Source organism: Sinohyriopsis cumingii, chromosome 7, assembly GCF_028554795.1.
Source record: "Sinohyriopsis cumingii isolate HCF-2022 chromosome 7, ASM2855479v2, whole genome shotgun sequence".
In the NCBI taxonomy this organism is placed as follows: Eukaryota; Metazoa; Mollusca; class Bivalvia; order Unionida; family Unionidae; genus Sinohyriopsis; species Sinohyriopsis cumingii.
Window position 1 is genome coordinate 34,715,284 of NC_142967.1, and position 25,007 is coordinate 34,740,290.

General features: G+C 36.7%; 1 protein-coding gene across 1 annotated transcript in view; it reads right to left on the bottom strand.

Moving 5' to 3' along the window:
* LOC149795008 (uncharacterized) overlaps positions 1–16,255 on the bottom strand; it is a 69,714-nt gene extending 53,459 nt beyond the window's left edge. Inside the window, exons 1-3 of the mRNA XM_089964675.1 lie at positions 16,067–16,255; positions 14,420–14,497; positions 8,192–8,312 (exon numbers count right to left, since the gene is read on the bottom strand). Of these exons, the coding sequence (XP_089820801.1) occupies positions 8,192–8,312; positions 14,420–14,497; positions 16,067–16,224 (357 nt within the window). The 5' untranslated portion in view covers positions 16,225–16,255. The remainder of the gene's footprint in view (positions 1–8,191; positions 8,313–14,419; positions 14,498–16,066) is intronic.
* Positions 16,256–25,007: the final 8,752 nt, after the last annotated feature.

The window sequence follows — 25,007 nt, forward strand, 5'->3', positions numbered from 1 at the left end:
TTTAATTTGCTTTCATCAAATTGTTTTTAATTGTACTTGAATACAGGATCCATGTACAAAAATATGGATATATTAACATGCAGAAAGCAGCAAAACAATATTCCCCTTCTGGTACCAAAATGGAAGCATACAAATTAAAGGCAGAAATACAAAAGAACATATGTCTGCTTTGGTGGCCGAAGTGGTTAGAGTGTCTGCCTTGGTTTCGGGAGGTCATGGGTTCTAACCACAGCAGAGCGATAACGAAGACTTATAAAAATGGTACTAGCAGCTGCCTTGCTAGACACTCAGCATTAAGAGGTTAGTGTTAGGACCAGTTGGCCTGGTGTCAGGATAATGTGACTGGGTGGGACATGATGCTACATGTCTGCAACATGATGCCTCAGTGCTAGACATCATTATAAACTGCCCACCGGTAACTGATGACAACGTATCAATATGACTGAAAAATTGTTAAAGCTATGCTAAAAATCCAAATCACACACACACACAAGAACATACAAAGGATCTGAAAATACTGCATGCTCTGGAATTAAATATTCTACGGGCATATTATTTCTGCAAGGGGATGTGATGGATCTTGATATGTTGACCTTGACTTCTCAATAATTCTGAGCCATTTTTAGGAGTAAGCACAAATGTTTCCATAAAAAGTTCCAATAACTGCAGAAAAATAACTGTACATTGTACACTTAATGAGGAGACAGTAGTTGGAAGAATAATCATCTGTGGTAATTTAATGGAGAAACAACAGGCTAGTACAGTTGGATGAATAATCATCTGTGGTAATTTAATGAGGAAACAATCAGTACAGTTAGAAGAGTACTCATCTGTGGTAACTTAATGAGGAAACAATCAGTACAGTTGGAAGAGTACTCATCTGTGGTAAATTAATGAAGAAACAATCAGGCTAGAACAGTTGGATGAATAATCATCTGCAGTGATTTAATGAGGAAACAATCAGTACAGTTGGAAGAGTACTTGTCTGTGGTAATTTAATGAGGAAACAATCAGTACAGTTGGAAGAGTACTCATCTGTGGTAATTTAATGAGGAAACAGTACAGTTAGAAGAGTACTCATCTGTGGTAATTTAAGGAGGAAACAGTACAGTTAGAAGAGTACTCATCTGTGGTAATTTAAGGAGGAAACAGTACAGTTAGAAGAGTACTCATCTGTGGTAATTTAAGGAGGAAACAGTACAGTTAGAAGAGTACTCATCTGTGGTAATGTTTCCTGCCATACAAAAAATAAAATCAATCATTACATTGCTTCTCTCCACCATCAGCCATGTAAACATCAATTATCACTCAGAAAATACATTCAGATTAAAGATTTCTTGACAAATTGTTGATACTGTGATACAGCATAAAGATATTTTTTTTAAAAATGTATTATACATAAAGGTGCTGCAATAACCTGATAAAAACCAGAGAGTAATTGTTGCATCTTTATGTTCTTTAAATAACTGTTGATAAAAACTGCTTAAAAAAATTATTATCCTTGACACTCAGTGACATGAGACTGTATTGGGTGAAAGTCACAAGGTAATCTGGGAAAGACAGCCACATGAGCACTACTGACAAGCACAAGTAATCACCTTGATGAGTTACTACAGCTGAGGCAGACTTTGAGTAACCTTAGACAGTCAGCCAGGTTTCTGCCATCTACAAGCATCACCTTGTTGAACCACTACAGCTGAAACCGCATATAAAATGCATGTAGTTTACTTACTCATTCACATGTACAATGCCAAGTTAACTCGTCAAGAGAAACCTATCATGATCAACAATGTGGAATCATTGATAAGAAAGTTTTATCAATGAATAACAATATTCATTCCCACTTTCATGAATACTGGTAAGAAAGGGCCTTCTATTCACGTTAGTATATATAAAAGCATGCACAAATCTCAGTGAAGCAAGTTTCATGATTCTAGGAAGGCTGGTATGTATACAGCATACCAAAACCAATGTCACAGTCAACAAATCACAAAAACTTAAACCTGGAAATATGAATATAGGTCACAATGACCTTTTCTTGTTGTATGGGTGTGGTATTAATAGATATGCACACAATCAGCTAGTTTAAATATTCTAGCATGAACAGCATTTTGAGAAATTAACTTGAAACACAACATTTAACTCAAATCAGGGAAGTGTAAAATAGGGCCACAGTGACCTACTTTGGCATGAAAGGCATACTACTCATACTCATTAAGATGCATGAATCTTCCATGCTTCACTATTCTGTTAAACAGTATGTCACAGCATGCAAAAAACCTATATAGTCACAAGTTGTAGTTGTAGTTGTTGTTTGGGTTTAACGCCTTTTTTCAGCGCATGATAGACTATACATGGTGGCCAGTATTAATGGTGGAGGAAGAACCCAGGAAAACCCCAGAACGAACCACCGACCCACGAGAAGCTACTGGCAATCTTTCTCACATATCCACATTAGCCGAATCCGAGACTCAAACCCACGCAGACAGAGATGAGATGGCAGTTATCAGTAACGGAGAGCGCTTTAGACCACTCGTCCACTCAGGGCCCCCTAGTCACAAGTAAAATGCAAAAATTAAACCTAAGCTGGTAAAATGTAAATTTAGACCACAGTAATCTTCTTTATACTGGGAATGAAGTAATAGATGAAAAAAGAAATACATACAATCATCTAATAACTCTAGCATTGACTGAGCATGCGAAATAAATATAAAACACCGAATTTAATCAAATTCAGTGATCCATGAAAAATGGGTCACTGTGACTTAATTTTGTAAAAAAGGTTGTAGCACTCATCAAGATGCATCCCTTCATCATGTTTTATGTTTTTCAATATAACATAGTGCAAACAGTGTGCAAAAAACTATTTAGTTTTGACCTAAATGCAAAAAAAAATTGACAAAAAAATGAAGAAATATTGCCCATACATGTGTTACAGTTTTCTTTTAATTTCAGCAACAATCTTGAACACAGTGAAGTTTCTTTTATTTCATGCAAACAGCATTCTAATAAAATGTATTTTTTCTGTCTGTAAAACTAATTTTAACTATGTCATACATACAGAAGGTAGACTGTCTTAAGGGTAAGAATTGCAAAGGAAGCTACACTCAAAGGTTCACAAAGAGGTTGAGATAATGATCAAATGATGCATACAAAGTTAAAATTAGGCTTAAAATGAGCAACTGTTCTCTGAAGTTCAAAATACATGTACCTGATCACTTCTAAAAGATGAGGGTTGATCCTATTAAGGACTACACAGAGTAATTAAGAGTACTGGAGGGTGCTGCTTTATAGTCCTTAATGTAATGTAAACTGAGCCATCATCTTTACAAAGAAAAGAAAAAAGGAAGGGAACCTACAACTGCAGTTAAAGGGTGGGCAGATAAGTTTAATGCATTCTCTACTGCAGCAATGATAGAAAATTCTCCATTTGACACTGTAAATCATGGAAGCTGATTGCCTCCTAGTTGGTGTGTGTGTGTGATTTGGATTTTTAACGTAGCTTTAACATTTTTTCAGTCATATGGCTATGATGTCTGCAGTGTGGCGGTTTATAGTGATGTCTTGCACTGGGACCTCATGCCGTAGACATGAAGCATGATGTCCCACCCAGTCACATTATCCTTACACCAGGCCAACCAGTCCTAACAAGAACCTCTTAACCTCCTAGTGGTTAGAGCATCCACCTTGGATGTGGGAGGCTGCAGGTTCAAACACCAGTCAAGTAATTATAAAGACTAATATAAATGGTAATAACAGCTGCCTTGCTTGGCATTCAGCATTAAGAGGTTATTGTTAGGACTGGTACTTTAAATATTACCCAGTGCCTGGCAACCAGTGACTGGTGACAATCATCCAGTGATCTGTACTAATCACCTTATCTGGTGCCTGGTCAAGTATCAGTCTGGTGATGAAGTCACGATGTCCTCATCTCTGTACATGAACTTGAATTTGACAAACAGTCATATGTTCAATCTGCAAATAGATCCACTTAAAGTGAGAAGAAAGCTGCATTTTCCTTGTACCACGAAGGTTAGACTTGTTACTGGGTGTTGGGGACTTCACTCCATCAGAACAAGCTTAGGATCCCTCCCTCAAGCCGGCTGACAATTCCATTTCTACAAGTGTCAGTAATCCTATGCTTGCTTAACCTGGTGATTTCCATGTCATAGAAAGAGCCACAGAAATATCTCTTACACAAGTTGATGAATTCTTTAAACTGGCAAGTGTCCATGTCCCTCCTGGGAATGGAGTGATGTTCCAATCAAGAAGAGCTGGAAGCATGTCCCTTTAGGTACATCAAGTTTCAGCTATGTACAGTCTCATTGGGCCAAATAGAACAAAACAGACATCTATCTATATGTATGCATGAAGTGCACACCAAGCAGGCATGGTGTGTCCCAATCTGTCCTTTCATGGCTGCATATGGAATAATGAATGATGAACAGGAAAAACAACAAATGTAATGAACTGGAGCAAAATACAAGTGGATAGTGTTTACCCTAAAAGTGATTACTGAGAGGGATGAAAACGAGGAAGCACCACAAACAAATTGCAAATTAAACAAAAAGGATAATGAGGAAAACATATGATGGCCATTTTTCCAAAAGACATTGCTAATAATGAAACATCTGGTGTGCTCAGACACAAGATACTCACACAAATTCCAAGAACAAGAAGGATGATATTCACCATGGTGGAAATAACAAGAGGATCAGACTGGGATCATGTTATTTTTTTCTTGGCTTCCAATTACTAAATGGAGAAGGGAAGTTACACCTTCGAGTCTATGGGAAAAGATATCGCAAAAGTAATAAAAAGCAGATAATGTATAACTGCTTTTAAAATACTGAACTCTGACCTTGACTTTGTAAAGGTAAATCAAGTTTCATTCAATAATAAGGCTTTAAAGTAATATAGTAGAAGGGAAGCATGGTGGAAAAAATAAAATACTGAACTGAGACCTTGACCTTGAACAGAGTAGTCCCAATAAGGTATGCAACACACCATTTAGTGATGATGAATAATTATACTATGTATCATTCCACAGTTTTAAATGGCTTTAAAATTGTACAGTGGAAGGAAAAGTGAGAGCGAAAACATATATATATATATATATATATATATATATATATATATATATATATATATATATATATACTGAGCTGTGACCTTGGCATTAAACATAGCACCCCCAATATGGTATGCAACATACCTTCCAGTAATGATGTATATAAAAGTATTAAAAGGGAGAAACCAATTTTAATGATGTAATACTTACCTGTTATTTGCAGGTTCCCTCCTCCTGCACTGTGGGAGCCATAGTGGCTCAGTCATTAATGGTGGAAGGGTCTAGGTTAAAGCTGTATCATTAGACCAGCCAAATTGTGTATGTGGAAGGTAGATTCTTCCCAGGATCATGAACCCATATGAATCAGTCCTTGTTCTTCATGAGTGCCCCACACTAAATCTGATACATACGTTAACATGTAGTATAATATAATTGGTGGATGAAGAACCCAGGAAAACCCTGGTAAGAACCAATGACCCACAGGAAGCTATTGGCAAGCTTTCTCATGTAACCACACTTGCTGAGTCCAAGACTTGAACCAATGCAGATAGAGGTGAGATGGCAGTGACCAGTAAAGGCCAGGGCTTTAGACCACTAGGTCACTCAGGGCCCACCATAAGGTAAAAGGTGGTGTGTGACCCATTAACCAAGTCTAAGATAACACAATTCACAATATAGGTAACATGAATTACAATGATTTGTAAATAAAAATAGTTATGAACAATTCCAGAGACCACACATTATGAAACAGGAAAAATTAACAAAATACCTACCCCAGCTCAAAAAATGCAAACCAAAATGTTTACAATACTAACACCCTTGGAAGGGAAAAATTCAAAGGCATAAAAAAGGAGTTTTCTAACAAATGCTAATAACTCTCAAGAGAGCTTAAATTAACAGAGAAGAAACTTGACCAGTGGTATAACTCAACTGTTTATAATCAATATGCACACTGAGATATAGAAATTTTGCTTGTTAACCCACCAAGCAATGGCAACTCTTCATCAACATAAGGTAGACAATACAGGCATGTGACAGGAAAAAAAAGAATGAAAGGACAGTACCCATGGGCAATGTATCTATGGGGTATCCTACAGGCATGTGACAGGAAAAAAAAGAATGAAAGGACAGTGCCCATGGGCAATGTATCTATGGGGTGTCCTACAGGCATGTGACAGGGAAAAAAAGAATGAAAGGACAGTACCCATGGGCAATGTATCTATGGGGTGTCCTACAGGCATGTGACAGGAAAAAAAAGAATGAAAGGACAGTACCCATGGGCAATGTATCTATGGGGTGTCCTACAGGCATGTGACAGGAAAAAAAAGAATGAAAGGACAGTACCCATGGGCAATGTATCTATGGGGTGTCCTACAGGCATGTGACAGGAAAAAAAAGAATGAAAGGACAGTACCCATGGGCAATGTATCTATGGGGTGTCCTACAGGCATGTGACAGGAAAAAAAAGAATGAAAGGACAGTACCCATGGGCAATGTATCTATGGGGTGTCCTATAGGTGATCCAGCGATTTGGAATTTTCTTGTTCAACTTAATGGCAGGACCCAGAAAAGTATCAGCTATGCAATAGCAACAGGTATAGTATTACTTACACAAAGTTTGATCTCTTAATCTCAAATGTCTCTACAGTCAAAGTTCAGAGGAGAAAGTGTGAAAGTGTGATGGAAACATAAAATATTGAACTATGACCTTCGCCTTGACAATAGTCTCTCCCCGATATGGTATTTGACACACCTTTTATTGGTGACCTATAAGTATGCCAAGTTTCATCCTTAATTTCAAAAGGATTTAAAATTATTGAGAAGCAGTGAATGTGTGATGGAGAAAAAAAACCCATCAAATATTAAGCTGTGACATTGACTTTGAAGATATGATGCCTAATGTGGTATGTCACTCCTTCTAATGATAATGTATATACATACCATGTTTCATTCCAAAATATCAAAGTTATAAAGCAGACAGGAAAATATGATGGGTGGCTGTCTGGATGTCCAGGTGAATGCACTGATAATATGTCTCCTGTTTTTCTCCAAAGCGGACAATAATTTCACATTTGTATCTTTTCTTACCAATACAGTGTGGTCAGATATTAGCAAAACATATGAAGACCTACCATATAAGTCGCAGCAAACTGCAAACAACAAAGATCCTAATCTGCTGAAGCATGATGCACCTACAGATCAGGGTCTATACTGTGTGTTCTGTTGATTATTCCTAACCAACTGCACAGACCCAGATCTGCTGGCACATTATGCAAAGGCAGATCTGGGTCTGAGCAGTGTGCAGTTACTATTACATATTCACTTATTTTCAATTGTAATATTTATATCTATTCATTTTTCTGTATTCCAGATTGCATCTCTTCTTTGAAGAGAATGTCTCCTGTAAGTTTATAGGATGCTGTTTTTATGTTTTATATTGCAATTGCTTCCATACTGCTGAAGAATTCTAACATAACTTATCAAGAGGGCATAAAAGTTGTTCTTGGGTGGCAACAATAAATATCACTTTCGTAATTGTAATTCCTCACCTCTAGCATTCTCTGATGTATCTTAATAAAGTAATGTGTACCTAAAGCTATTTGTTAAATTGCTATAATTTATCTATAAGAATCTAATGCCCTGAATATGTCTCATTCAATATGCTTTATATGGTTTATTTAATATCTTGTTGTTATTTGGTTGTACTCTCTTATTTGGTTGTACTTGTTTTTGTATACAAAACATAATCCTTGCTTCTTGTGTACTATCTAGCAGTAACCATCATTATCTTCTTGTGCATCATATTCATCATGAAAACTTTATTTCCAAGGTATGATCCCTGTGCTTACTCTCACTGTTGGCTTTGTTTTTTTTATCCCAGAAAAAAATTCTCTTTATTGATAAATACAATCCTGAAGTAGGAATTATTAAAGTTTTTGGAGGGGTGCAATTTATAACTGACATGGCATCTGCTATTTGCCTAGTTTTGAAATATTGCCATTTAAATAAATAAAAAAGTTGAGAATATTTGACAGAAAATAATGAATAAGGTTCAAGTAAATGCAGAACAGAACTTTAATCTATAGCCTAAAAATTATTGTTTATTGTTCTAATTGGCACCTGTGTTTCCATGACGATTCTGGCAATAGTTGTCTGCACCACATTGGTTCGGTCCAGACAATCAATACAGTTCACTCGGAACACTCCCCTCTGCTCACAGATGACCCCTTTCCTGTCCACCCTAAAATTAAAATTCAGCTCAAATTAAGCTTTGTCAGTAACATAAAATGACTGATCATACATCAATTGCTACCTATCTGTCATCAACTGCTCCAGTAGCCTAAGTGGTTAGAGTGTTTACCTTAGATGTGGGAGTCGCAGGTTTGAAACCTGGCTGAATCATAACAAAGACTTATAACAATGGTACCTGCAGCTGCCTCATTTGGTACTCAGCATTAAGAGGTTAATGTTAGGAATGGTCAGCCTAGTGTCAAGATAATGTGACTGGGTGGGATATGATGCTAGATGTCTGCAGCATGATGCCTCAGTGCTAGACATCACTATATACTGCCATTTAGCAGACATTGCAGTGATATGACAGAACAAATTTCAAAAGCTACATTAAAATCCAAATCACACACACACACACACACCTATCTGTCATCATCACAGTGAAACTCTGACAATATTGGAGTATGGGCCAGTTACGACAATCGTAATTAATAATCTATCCTGCTTGGACCGAGTCCACAGACACCTCTGCCATTTAAATTTGTTGCTTGTATAACATTGTTTTTCTCTGTTGTTTTATGGAAGCATATGAACATTGTTGGTGCCAAAGGCAAGTGAAATAAAGTATCTTGCTCAGGAACACAACAAAGTAGTGAATCCAGTCGGATCAAGTGGTAGGATTTGTTTCCATTCTCTGCTGGTCACAAGTCCAGCCACTATGGCTGGAACATATACTTCTATTATTCGCCTTAATTTTGTGAAACTTTCAATCTGATTAAAATCAGATCTTCTAATTAATATGGCCTTGTCACGTTACAAAACTGCATGAAGAACAAGGTAGATGATTTGATTTTAATTAAATTGGTACCAATTTCAGCACATACCCAGCATCGTTATTGCAGTATATATGTGGCAGATACTCAGATTTTTTGCTGCAGTCTGCACACAAATTTTCATCAGGCACTCAGTGTTGCTGTTGCAGTCTGTATGCAAATTTGCAGAAACAATATGTCAGAATTTGATATGCAAATGAGTAGGTGGAGCATACTCAATGAGTCAAGATCACTGAGTGCCTGTAGTCAAGAGTAAACTAAAGTTAGAAAGCTTTCATTCATTACCCTCTACAGCAAGGGTCAGCCATAGTAAAACCAGTAGCTCGTTTGGTAAAGTCACTAGAACATGCAATACATACAAATTTTGATACCAGACATAAAACATGCAGCAATCAACATAAACCAGTATAAAAGTATAAAAGGCACATACCCAGTAAAACACTTAATACATATACAGTATCACAAACACATTATATAATAAATCTACACACAACACAAATAAAACAAGACATGTTGATTAAACTAAAGATTACCCATAAAGCCTTCATTGAGCTTATTTTCAACAGTCACAAGATTACCCATAAAGCCTTTGAATGGCTTATTTCCAACAGTCACAAGATTACCCATAAAGCCTTTGTATGGCTTATTTCCAACGGTCACAAGATTACCCATAAAGCCTTTGTATGGCTTATATCCAACAGTCACAAGATTACCCATAAAGCCTTTGTATGGCTTATTTCCAACAGTCCCAAGATTACCCATAAAGCCGTTGTATGGCTTATTTCCAACCATCACAAGATTACCCATAAAGCCTTTGCAGGGCTTATTTCCAAAAATCACAAGATTACCCATAAAGCCTTTATGGGAGTAATGCCCTACCTGTGGTTCAATAAATTGGGAAGGGGCCAAAATTTATGAATGATGTATAACAAGATAGAATGGGTTATAATGACAGTATAGTTAACAGATTTAAAACTATACCAACAAGACACATGAATCAGTAACAATAAAATAATGCAGAAAATTCCAGCAGACAGAAAGAAGTACAAGTTGGAAGATAATAAAATTATAAGTTGATCACAGTGTTCTTAGAATAAGAATACTTGTCATAAATTGGTTATTTGATGGGGGGAAAAATGGTAGAAGTTAAAGAAAAGGCAATTATTTGAAATCAATAGCAGAGAAATTCCTTTGCATTGTAATTTCATCTTGTATGGTAAGGAGAGACTTTACTGTAGTTTTAAATGTTTCTAGTTTGTAATAATTTTAATAGTCAATGGTAAGGCATTCCAGTCTTTGATTTCATTGTAATAGACTTTTCTCAGTTATGGACAGGTGTCCATATATAAACATGAAATATGTAAAGGGAATAAAGACAAGGGGGTTTGAGAATGTTGTCCTGTATAAGCAGGTATCCTTTATCTGAGGGTGTGAAGACCACAATGGTAGTTTTTCAATAATAATAATATCAGAACAATCAATGAAATAATTTAAATGATTAACATAAAAATACAGATTTATAGACAAAAAAGGCAACTATTTTAAGCTGCAAAATTTATTACAGTATTTGACCACAAAATAATGGTAATGTTAAGTTATGGCAAATTGACTTCTATTCCTGGGGTAAACAACCACAGTTTTATATATCTAATAAAGAATGACACAATAGTGAGGATCACAGATAAGAGACACAGCTATGAGGACAATAGATATGAGAATAGTGAGGATCACAGATAAAAGACACAGCTATGAGGACAATAGATATGAGACACAGTTGTAAAGGCAATACATGAGACACAGTTGTGATGACAATACACACAAGACAGTTGTGAGGACAACACATATCGGACACAGCTGCGAGGCCAATATATATGAGATAGAGTCATGAGGACAATTCATGTAAAACATGGTTGTGAGAACAATACATACAAGACAGTTGTGAGAACAATACATACAATACCCAGTTGTAAGGACAATACATATGAGATGCAGCTGTGAAGACAATAGATATGAGACAATTGTGAAGACAATACATATAAAACACTGCTGTGAGAACAATACATACAAGACAGAGTTGTGAGAACAATAGATATGACAGTTGTAAGGACAATAGATATAAGACAGTTGTGAGGACAATAAATATGAGACAGTTGTAAGGAAAACACATACAAGACACAGTTGTGAGGACAATAAATATGAACCCTTACTACTTACTAAAAGCTGAGACACCACCACTATTTGATGTGTGGGGGGGAAGGGTAAAGGTATGAAATGGATACAATTAAAAATAGAGTCATTATCTCTTCCTGTCTTTATTAAGTATTATAAAATATCACCTAATTTTAAATCATGTCAATAAATAGTGTTGTCTGAATATATTAAGTCTAACCTTCTTTAAAAACTAGTCATGTCATCTTCAACCCAACATATTTATTTCTACATTTGAAATCCACAACTAAACCAGTGCACTTATCTAGGATAGAAATTTCAAGAGTTTGTATTGTATTCATGATGTGGATGTGAATTTAAAGAGTTACATACATTATTTCTTTGATGGCAAACACAAGGATTCTAGCTTGGAAATCGGTATAAGTTATGAAGGTAAACACAGGGATCATGCCCTGGAAATCTATACAAGTAATGAAGATAATCACTGGGATAATGCCTTGGAAACTTGTACAAGTAATGAAGATAAGCACAAGGATCATGCCTTGGAAATCCATACAAATTATAAAGGCAAACACAGGGATCATGCCTTGGAAATCTGTACAAGTTATGAAGATAAGCACAGGATCATGCCTTGGAAATCTGTACAAGTAATGAAGATAAGCACAGGGATCATACCTAGGAAATCTGTACAAGTAATGAAGATAAGCACAGGATCATGCCTTGGAAATCTGTACAAGTAATGAAGATAAGCACAGGGATCATACCTAGGAAATCTGTACAAGTAATGAAGATAAGCACAGGATCATGCCTTGGAAATCTGTACAAGTTATGAAGATAAACACAGGATCATGCCTTAGAAATCTGTACAAGTAATGAAGATAAGCACAGGGATCATACCTAGGAAATCTGTGCAAGTAATGAAGATAAGCACAGGGATCATGCCATGGAAATCTATAAGATTTATGAAGGCAAACACAGGGATCATGCCCTGGAAATCTATACAAGTAATGAAGGTAAGCACAGGATCATGCCTTGGAAATCTGTACAAGTTATGAAGGCAAACACAGGATCATGCCTATGAAATCTGTACAAGTAATGAAGATAAGCACAGATATCATGTCATGGAAATCCATTCAAGTTATGAAGGGAAACACATGCCTTGGAAATCTGTACAAGTTAAAGATTGGTTTCTATTCAGTAAATGTTTTAAAAAACAAGAAGCATAAAGAATATATTTCCTTTTGGTCAAGCCTTTTTACAGCTAGATAAAAACATGCATATAAAGCTTGAGCTCTGATACTAGTCTTGGGTCTGGAAGGATTGATGGACATTGCACATGGAGGTCAAAGTGATTGTCACTTTCAAGCTTTCACCAAAGTGGACTCAACAAAATGTGGGGCATGGGCTTGCGACTAAAGAAATGCAGTAATTTACAAAATCAATATATCAAACTATTGGCAAAATGGACTTGAAAAAATGTGGGGCATGGGTATGTGACTAAAGAATGACAGTAATTTATAAAATTGATATATCAAGCTATTGGCAAAACGAAAACTTGAAAAAATGTGGGGCATGGGTATGTGACTAAAGAACTGCAATAACCTACAAAACAAATACCTAATACATCAAATACCAAATACCTGATAGGTCAAAACTTAAATATTTATGTCAACAGAAAAAGGCAGACAGCTTTTCTGCATCTATAACAAATGCTCCTCTTTATACATGTGCAGACACTTACCGTATATATTTGCTCATATGTAACTCCAATTGCAAACAACACTGAACCTTAATATGCTGACATAATGCACTGGCAAATTAATGTCAGTGGTGTTTGTCCTAATGATTACTCTGAACAAACTACATGGCCCAACATTTGCTGATGCATTAAGTGATGGCAGATTTGGGTCGATGCAGTCTGCTATTAGACTCATCTTTTAAGTGAGTATATTTGGTACCTATAACCTGTGTCTTTGGGATCTTCCAGGTACGATCTGACACTTTATATTATATGGTCTTTACATAAAACAGGATATATGTATCAGCGGCAAAATCAAGCAATTAAAATATATTACCTTTCTTGCATAACAGGTTGAAATAGATAAAAGTATCAGCACTGAAAAAGAAATGTTATCTTTTTTGATATGATCATTTTGCACCTGATTCTTGGAACAGAAGATTAAACTCCCTTCAACTGCCAATCCTTACTCATACGTAACACCTGCAAATCTTCCCTGGCAGTGTTGGAGGCAAGGGGACTGAGACTCAGAAGTGTGTTTTGAGGTCCCAAGGGGAGGGGGCAGTGCATGTGACCCAAAACAATAATGTTGTACAACTAAAAATAAGTTATCTACTCATACAAGCATGTAGAAAATGACTGGAAAGTCAAATCTGAATATAAGAAAGGTTGTTTGTTTGTTTTTTTACAAAACTTTAACAAAAATACACATTCAAAAAGAAACAACTGACAAGAGTTAGCATGATCAACATCACCACACACACACACACACACACACACACACACACACACTGTTCCCACACTTATATAAATCACAGCCACACAGGCATTAAGAAAATGTTTTTATTTTATTTTTAAAAACACACGAAGTTTCCATCTTTAAACTGCACTGGTTTGAAGGTGATGCAGTTGTCATTTGTGTTCATCTTCACAACTGTTATCTAGTGAATAGTAATGCAGTTCAACCTTCACCAAAGATCTGGTTGAATTTGTTCTCAGCACAGAGAAAGATCTACTTGCATCGGCATTGCCATGAGGGAGTGTCAAAACTGTAACGGACACTCAAGTTAGAATGTTTAAAGGTGTTACTTTTAGGATTGAGCTCTGCATTCTTAAACGGTCCTGATTCTGGATGGAATTACTATGTTAATGGATGTTGTACGCTCCAGAATGATTAATGTCGATTTCATGATTGCAATATGTACAAATAATTTAATGATCCTCCTCCCTCAGCCAGAGCCGAGACTCGAACCCAGGTGATATGTGTGAGGGATTGTAAAGGTGAATGCCTTAGACCACTTCACCCCACCCCCCACCCCTGATCCCCCATAACACAACAGTCAAACAAAATCTTCATCATGTACATGTACAACATACCAGCAGTATCTCATGTGTTTGATGATGTCTTTGATGCCATCAGTCAAAATGTTGACATTTTCGAACTTCATTCCTCGGCTGGAAGAGAGATTAGGCAGATATAAATAAAAGGTACATAGTCTCATTAATAAGTGTGAATAATTCAAAATATTAATAAACAGTCTCAAAACGAATTACTTATCATCATTTATAATGGGTTGTTACCACGTCAGATACACAGAAATAAGATCGAACAAGAAAGACTACAATTTTCATATTTATGTTTCTTAAGTATTTCTGAACAAGAAAGAAAAGTACTTTCATTTAAGCATTGGACTGTTTACAAAACCTCGTTAACTTTAACAGTAACACCAATCACTCATTATATTTAGAAATCTGCAACAGTAATGACCTTAGCAAACATCGGACCCAATCTGGATCATTTTGGTGGGCCCCCTACTCATTAACGTGCGGGGCCCCTTGTGAGCATGGCATTTGGAAATACACTTTTAAACAAGTTTTATATGATACGGAACTTAAAATTTCTTCCATCTCTTAAAACGTACTTTCTCTCAATAGATATATATTTAAAAATGAGCGCGAGGCCCGATTGGGCCAAATCGGTCCATTCAGCTTAAGGTTGGCCCTGACTGCCTCATTTGTTGTTGTGGGGTTTAACGCCATTATTCAGCATGGCGGCCAGTATTAATGGTGGAGGAAGAACCCGGGAAAACCCCGGGAAGAACCACCGACCCACGAGAAGCGACTGGCAAGTTTTCTCACATGCCCACGCAGACAGAGGCGAGATGGCAGTGATCCGTAACGGAGAGCGCTTTAGACCACTCGGCCACTCGGCCCCCCCCCCCCGGCTGCCTATTAATCTTATCATAAAAATGTCCTAGAGTTTCCCAACTCACATGAAGAATTACCTGACCTTTTATAGCTGATGTTATAACAAAAAAATCAAATGTTACCGTCCTAAATTTCCCATTAAAGGCTTTGACTGTATTCAAGGTTGGGTGCAAATTAATGCTTTAAAGTCGGACTGAGTGAGCTACTGGAACAATGATGAAACTGGTGAGAAGAAACATGTCAACATGAATAATACTGTACATATTGGTACACCATACACATTTACAAACTTGTATACTTTAAAAACTGTTTTTACTATACATACTGACATGGTATACACATTGACTTTACTGTACGCTTCTCGTGGGTCGGTGGTTCTTTCCGGGGGTTTCCCGTGTTCTTCCTCCACCATTAATACTGGCCGCCATGTATAGCCTATCGTGTGCTGCAAAATGGCGTTAAACCACACAACACCAACACCATCTTTACTGTACATATTGGTATACTCTATGTACTGGTTTTACTGTACATCTTGGTATATTGTACAAACTTGTATGCCATTCATGTTGGTTGTACTTTGCATACTGAATTTTACGGTACATACTGGTTTTCCTGTACATACTAGTATACAGTACACATTGGTTTCACTAGAAATACTGGTATACTGTACATACTGCTTTTTGCTGGACACAGAATATACTGTATATGTTGATTGTACTGTACATACTGGTTTTACTGTACATTCTGGTATACTGTACATACTTGCTTTAATGTATACACTCGTTTTACTGTACACAAGAGGATATGTTCTCTTACCAGTATTCATGGAAATCAAATGTCACAAAGGTGACATCTGGTGAGTTGTACTCCAACACATGGTTTAGGAATGCATCTACTATCACTTTTTCCTTGCCCGCAAGTTCAGCCAGCGATATGACAGTAACAGATCTGTACAGCCGGAGCTGTTCGTCCATATGATGACAGAATGCCTCATGAGTCCCTCTCTCATCTGAAAAGATTGAAAGATCGTGGCCATTAGTAACCGCTTCACTTTTATCAAGCACATTAACTCACTGATGAACAAAAGATTGAACATTTCTGGTTACTGGTAATCACTTGACTGTCATAAAACATTTTAAATAACTAAATTGATGAATAAAAGACATTGTATCCAAAGAATTTCTTATTTAGAGAGATTAGTTTCTATTTTATGTTAATAAAGAATCCACGTGATTTTGATTCGTCCATTAATTGTCTTAAAAGGCAAATAAAAATTATTGCAATGTTCCTGAGTGTATGTACACACACACCCACCCACCCACACACACACACACACACATATATATATAGATATATATATATATATATACACACACACACACACTTACATACATACATACATACATATACTCAGGAACATTGCAATAAAATGGACTATGAGGACTACAACTTATGACTCATTCTCATAACAAGGATATTTGCCGGGCTGTTTTAAAATTAATTTCCAATTCATGCCTCTGCTCATGGAACTAAATAACAATGGACATGGAATTAAATAACAATGGGAATGGAACTAAATAACAATGGGAATGGAACTAAATAACAATGGAAATGGAACTAAATAACAATGGGAATGGAACTAAATAACAATGGAAATGTCAGTGGACTTCAAAAGGGCTTGTATAGCTTACTCAGAGCATCCCTCAACACCTGTGATAAAAAGGACCTTACAAGAACTTGCTCACAACATCCACTGAACTGGGTTCCATGAACTCATTGGATGAGTCAGTTTTATGAGAGCTGGCTCAGAGCATCCACTGAACTCCTGTGATCAGTCAGACCTTATGAGAGCCAGCAGCAGAGAGGGTGAACAGACCACTTAGGGGAATGGTCACCCTTGTGTTTTACCAAAAAAAATAGTGACCACTCATAGAGGTCAATTACCACGTCTACGATTATTGTTTGTCCCAAACAGAACCGTAGACGCCCCTCTCTGCTGCTATCAATATTGGGAATCATCATCTGAATCATGGGAATCTTCATCTGTTTCATCTTTATTTGTTCTATGTTTCAAGTAATATTCAAGTTCTGATGGTGGTTTTTCTATTTTTGGATTTATGTTCTTTCTGTGTTTATAATATATCATCAAACTTCTGTATCGATCTCCACCGCAATTTTTGCAAATCTGATATAATCCTCTAACGCCGTTGTTACATCCAACACATCTTCGTGGACCAGCATGAGGATTTTTCTTTATAAGATAATTATGTTTCTTGCAATATTCTCCACGGCACCTTTTGTTGCATTTATCTGTTGTTCCTTGACGCAGCCACGCACAGTTGTTCATTATATTAATGATATCTGTTTAATTCAATTTAATTTTATCATCACCCCCTGTTACCCAAATATTTTATCAATACCCACACGATATCTTGTTCTTGGATCATGTAAATTTATTGTTATAAATCCATGCGGGGTAGCTTGCGCTCGTGAGAAGAAATTTTTGAATTTAATTATATCCATGTCACCACCACACCAAGTTTGATGAATATTTCGCAACGTGTGTGTGTCTACGCCATTAAACACAACTAAAATGTTGCAGTTGTCTCTGATCACCTTCGGAATTTGTGTATATCGTTGAGTAACATAGATCACGTCTGTATTTTTGTGTCTCCCTCGGGAAAATATTCTGGCTGGATTTGATTGTTTATCTAGCATCACATCGTCGTATACAACTAAATTATTAATAAATCCGTCTATGGAATCTACGGATGGTGCTTCATCAATATCGGTTATAAACTCTATAACATCATTATCTTCATCCAGTAATCGCGCGTTTTCATTGAAATCTTTAAGTACATCATAACATCGTTGATCATCAACGGATGGTGCTACTAAATACAATTTATCCCATTTCAACCATCTCATTATCAGATTAAGTAATAATTGCGTCTTACCCGATCCAGATGGTCCTATGATAATCATTCTGATGGAGTTCGGTAGCGCAGGATGATGCTTAACTGGCTCTCGTTGCCGAGTTGCTGAGAAATCAATTATATCCATATATGTTATAACATGAATTTATATTGTTTACGCTGTAGAGTTAAAACTCCAACTGTTGATTTAGCTACGGTTATAACAAAAAACAAAAAAATAGCGTACGGTGGAAAATGTTCTGTATGCGGTAGAAAGAAATTTTCGTTTTTACCTAATAAGCGCGGTGGTGATATTGCTAATTTGATGTCAAAGTTTCCAGGTGCTCCATGGGCTAAATACAGCGGAGAAAAACATCTACCAGGATATAATTATTGCGGTCCTGGTACCAGACTTGATATCAGGCTCGATGATCAAGATCAACCAAAACCAGGCGAGGAACCAATAAATGCTATTGATCGAGCTTGTCATGTTCATGATGTAGCTTATAAGAGTAAAAATCTACAAGATAGGCATATTGCAGATGTAAAATTAATTCATTCATTAAATTCTATAAAAAATAAAAATATTAGAGAATCATTAGCTAATTGGTTAGTAAGATCCTCGATGAAAGGTAAATTAGCGATTGGGGCTGGTAATTAATAATGGAATCAATTTATTATTCACCGAGAGGATACTGGAGAGGCAAAGCAGCAATTGGTAAACTCGCTGATGCAGCATCGGTTAAACATTCTACTGCTAAAACGTGGTTATCTAAACAAGCAATATGGCAAATTTATCTACCACGTCCTAAACAAATTCAGTACTCGTATTTCGATGTCAGTGTTCCTAATGAAGTTCATCAAGCTGATATTCTGTTTTTACCGCATGATACTGTACGTGGAAAAACGTACAAGTACGCGTTAACCGTAGTTGATGTTGCAAGTAGATATAAAGAAGCAGAGCCGCTATCGGCGAAAACATCATCTGAAGTAGCCGATGCGTTTGAACGAATTTATCAACGAGGACTCGGACCACGAGGTGGTCTGCGATGGCCGCAGCTACTACAGGTTGATCCTGGCAAGGAATTTCTTGGTCCAGTATCATCGTTGATGAAACAACATAATACCAAAATACGACGAGGTCATACTGCAATTCACCGTGATCAAGCAATTGTTGAGCGATTTAATCGAACACTTGCTGAACGGTTATTTGGATATCAATACGCGAGGGAATTTATTCAGGATAAAAGATCTCGTGAATGGGTTGCAAGATTACCAAACGTGATAGCTGCATTAAATAATGAGATCACACGAACAACCAACATGAAACCCATTAGCGCGGTCACAAAAAAAATATACCAACACAACGGAAAGATGCTGGAAAACAAAAAATATTAGGTGATGTCACAGTCAGATATTTATATGAGCCTGGTGAACTTGAAGGTGGTAGCGCGAGAGCAACTGATCCTATTTGGAGTGTTACCACACACAAAATATCTACCGTGACAAGATCCACTGGAAGAAATGTAGGCGTTTCCAGACCTGCAATCTACAGATTAGATTCTGCTGCTCCTCAACGTGGATTTACGCGTGAACAACTACAAATAATTCCCGCGGATACACAACTACCGCCACGATCACTTCGGTGATTTCGATCACTTAACTAGCGCCAGGGTGCCTGCACCCCGACGTCGATTACACTCAAGACAGGTTAACATGGTATTTTCTCGTGTATGACCGCGACTATTATCTTTTCTATCTACGGTAAATTGTCTTGAATCATTACTCGAATACCGCCATAACATTATACAATTACAACATGCGCAATGATTGTTCTGCTGCTGTTTTAACTTAATAATAAATTCAACATCAAGATCAAAGTCACGTTTATTTTTTTTGTCAGATTGTTTGTATCCGATTAATTTTTTTCTTATTATATCATCATCGATGATGTTAAATTTATCAACGATTTCAGGAATTATAATTCTACGTAATTGAGATATATTTCTGACCCTCGATACCGCTAAATAAACTAAATTTGACCACTCGATGCGATCGTCTACAATCCAGACTCGTGTGTCAGAAATAGTTAATCCCTGAGACGAGTGGATCGTCATAGCGTATCCCAACACCCATGGAGATTTGTCAGCGTGTATTGCATCTTCGACCACACTGATATCAACGGCGACAATATCATTTAATACGAGATTCTGTTTCCTTGACTCTGTCAAGGGTCCTGGAATATCAACATTAATATTCTGTTTTCGTGTATCTGATGGTCTATAACACAACGGTACGGGTAATTCTGAATATTTTTCTTTATGTAGTTGAAATAACTGTTGTTGTAAAGCGTCTCTGATTATTTTTCTACTTGCTACGATCAAATCGTTGGGTCTCCATGAGTTCAAAAAATCACTCATTGATGTCTCTGAGATCACTCCACGTATTATTTCACACTGAATTTTGTTTGATTGTAATCTGATTAATTTTTTAAACTCTTTCAAATTTGCATCAAGAGCTCTATGATCATCATCTATTTCTTCGTAATAATCAACGAAATTTTTTAACCAATCATGTGGAGATGGTCCAACAAAAGGCGGCGGTTGACCATGATCGCCACACATTATTATGGCAGTATTTTTCGTCAACAACCAATCAAGAAATATTTTTAATGTATCTAATGACACCGTGCATATCTCATCCCAAATAATTATTTTAGGTATATATTTTTCTCCCATCCGTTCAGGAGTCCATGTATCTCCGCGCCATCGGAAGAAACTATGATACGTGCACGATTGTACTTGCCGCTGTTTCATCTCACGTGCAAGTCTATGTGTGGGTGTCAGCACGATTATATCTGAATTTCTAAAAACATTAATCGTTCGAGTTGTTTTGCCGCATCCACCAGGTCCATTGAGATATACTGTCTTATATCTGGTTATTGGATCACTCAACGATGGTGCCTTCGACATTTCTGATATTTTATTACCCTCACGATAAAAATCTCTCACTGGAACATCTGCTGATTCTACATAATTGTGTAATAGTTCCTTTTTTATTCTCCACGAACCCCATCGTTCATCATTACTTGTAAATTTCATAACAGGTTCTAAATATTTACTTGAAATATAAAACGAGTCCGTTGCGACTCTGACTGCGGTCTCAGGAAATCTATTAATCATCGATAATAAATTTATAGAAACATAAGCCAACATGGAAGATCTTAGATGAGTATATTGCGGGGATACGTCATTTATGTAACTAACGATCGTACCTAATTTTGTTCCGTCGGATAAATAAACACTCTCTCGATTTACAAATATATTTTTCGCCGTTGTATCAGCGATTATAAAATCGTACTCGGCATCATCTAGAATTAATCGTGCGTGATGTCTTTTATAATCATATGCACCACCTTGAGTAAATTTACCTATAATTTTTCTACCGAGATCTTTTGCGGTTTTGAGTCTATTAGGAATATCATCCTTAAACTCGCTAATAACTTCAGAATCTGACATGGGCAACCAAACTTTGGTCTGTGCATGATATGATATAATTGCCTCACTGACCACCAACGATGTCAGTATCGCACAATCTAGCATATATCGCAACAGAACTATAGGTGCCCAACGTTTTTCACAAAAATGTCTGCCAAACCAAACATAACAAATCTTGTGAAGATTTTCGTTAAACTCGAACGACTCAATACAGGCGAATCCAGTCAGATCAAAATCAGGTAATGGTCCATTAATTGCCACTCGCGTCATCTCGTTTGTAGGGTGACCAAATCTTTCAAAGTACGTAGAACAATCTCCGTATCCCAGAAAACTTCCTGGATAACATGCAACCATATCAACCGAAATAACATCATTGTAATTGTATTTGGTATTCCATAATCCGCCATGTCCATATTCGACGCAACTTGCGCGTACGTCCTCGAGTAAATCAAATCGTGTTGGTTTCCATGAATTTCGTTCTCTGGCGAAATGAGCCGCAACAGATGGAACGGTAAAACAATTAGTTAGTAATTTGTCAGTATTTTCCGCGTGCTTGCACTGTAAAAACGTCGCAAGATTTTTCATCTCGTCATGGAGGGATTCTGTGCGATATATTTCACCGTTCGGTTTGACAAACTGATCAAATTCACCCTCCTCATTACTTTTAAATAACCATACCGATACAGGATCGGTTTTACTTATTTCGTTGATAAAATCAAACATATCTTCCCCAGAATTATCTGGGGAGTAAAATCTAACAGTTCGATCACGTGGAAATATTGTTACTGCGTTAGTCCATGCGTGCGCGTTATGATCGATAATATTTATTGGAGCTCCTTTCGATTTATATTTCGACTGGTACAGTACTTCTCCCGTTATTGTCGCTACGGTTATTGGAAATTTTAATATTTTTCCTAACTCAGCAACATCTTTTATTGTAGCACCGGTATCCCTAACTGAATCAGCCCACGAGTTTATTTTTTCACGCCTTAAATCGGTTAATCCATTTCCACGCATCGCGTTTGTAAAGTGTTCTATTACTCGTTCGGCCACACAATTTAACCTTGAAAATTTCATCGGCGCTAGTTTATCAACGTTGGGTTTTTTATTTATCTCATAAATTCCATAAATAACTGCTGTTACAGGATACGCTCGCTCATAATACGGTTTATCAATACCTGTCAGTAGACCCGGTCTGGAATTTTTACTTAATATGATAGTTTTATTATTACCAAGGATAGGATCATATTTGTCACGGATAATCCAACTATCTGTTTCTGTTAATACAATAAATTTTACTCTGAAGAAATATTTTTGATTGCCCTCGTATTCAGCGATGTAGTTAATGATAGTTGCCGCTCGCTTGTCGTTCATTGTGGCGTCCGTGACAGCGTCCTTGACTCCGTCAGCGCGTATAATCTTGAACGTTGACCATGTATGAGATGCACCATCCGTGTAAAATTCTTTCTTAGCGTCATGAATTTTCGAGATCAAACTTTTATTTTTCGGATCAACCAGATCTCGTACTGGCAAGTCAGAAGATAATCTGTCAAGGTTGAATTTATACTTAACAGGCCTAGTTTGGGATAATCTCTCAAACTCGTTCATATAATTAAAACAAATATTTAAATAAAGAAAATTATATATATATATACAATGTCCCAATGTAGATGGTTGATGATCGGCTCAGTAAATCGATGCAACAAATCCTGTAGAAAGGAATTTTGTTGGATGCACTCACAAAACATACGACGAGGAAGTCTAGGACCAATACCATGTCTACGGTGTGGTATTGGAGTGCGAGGAAAGACAGAATTATGTGGGAAGTGCGGCGGGAAACGGTTCAGAGAGCTTAAAAGATATTATGACAAAAAAAATAATAGCGGTGAAAACGCTATAAAATCCGTGAAGGATTATATATCAAGATTTCAGACAAACAATGATTTAAACATATAATATTATTATAATGGAGCAAAATATATTTGTCCCACATCCTGTCATAACAAACTATGAATCAAATATTAATGGTATCATCAGACACTGCAAGTTGAAGAGACCAGTTGGTTGTATTAATAATGTTGGTTATCTTAGATTTACAGTTGGGAAGAAACATTATCTATGTCATAGATTTACGTATGAATGTTTCTTCGGAGTGATCAATGATGGTCTTGTTATTGATCATATTGACGGGGACACTCAAAACAATAATTTATCCAATTTACAAGCTATCTCTCACAGCGAGAATAATACACGCGGTAATACAGGAAGATGTAAGACAATCGGAAAGAGGGCGGTAATTTCTACAAACATAGAAACCGGTAAAATAATTATGTTTCGTTCGATGCGTTAAGCTGCAAAATATTTTGATATTAACTCGCGTTCAGTACAAAAAGTAGCAGATAATATAACCAGATCTGCTCTCTCGAAAAAATATAAGCAGAAAATTACATTTCAGTATCAATAACTATCATCACCACATTATTAACTATCATCACCACATTATTAACTATCATCACCACATTGAATTAATTTTTTTAATTTATGTCACAGTAGGTCCTCCATACACTACTGAATTTTTGATTACATAAGGGAGATTACTTTGTAATATATAGTTTTCTTCGTAGATGGTTGGTTTTTTATGATTGTAATTAGTCAGTTTAACTAATTACATCGTATTGTGCCGACGAACCTAACTCATTAGACTCATAAGTATTATTTATGGTTTTTAAATATTTTCCCATCATACAACACATGATAATATTATTGATCCGTAGGAAGCTGTGTGTAAACAGAAACCGTTACTCATTGTAATCGACCTGCAGTTGTGTGTTCACTGAACTTACACTCTGGAAAGTTCTTTGACTGGTGCATTAATGCTACTGTTATTATTGATTTTCGGTCTGCTTAGGAAACCAGCTACAAATACAGAAACTATTATTCAGAAACTGTTATAAATACAGAAACTATTATTCAGAAACTGTTATAAATACAGAAACTGTTATTCAGAAACTGTTATAAATACAGAAACTGTTATTATCCAGAAACCGCTACAAATACAGAAACTGTTAAATACAGAAACCGTTATTATTCAGAAACCGCTGTTTACTGTAAATATTGGTTCCTTAGCTATATAGCTAGCTATATATTAACTTCCGAAACATATGTTCGTAACAATGTTTGATAGCTCGATCAGTATGGTATTGGACTGTGGCGCTCGCGGTCCAGGATCGAATCCCCATGGCTGACAATTTGTCGGTGGTGCGCATAATTGCGATTTTTATAATAGTGGGGGGAACCGCAAAAACCCCTCCGCTCAGCAAAATTCACCCACAATATTGACTTGTG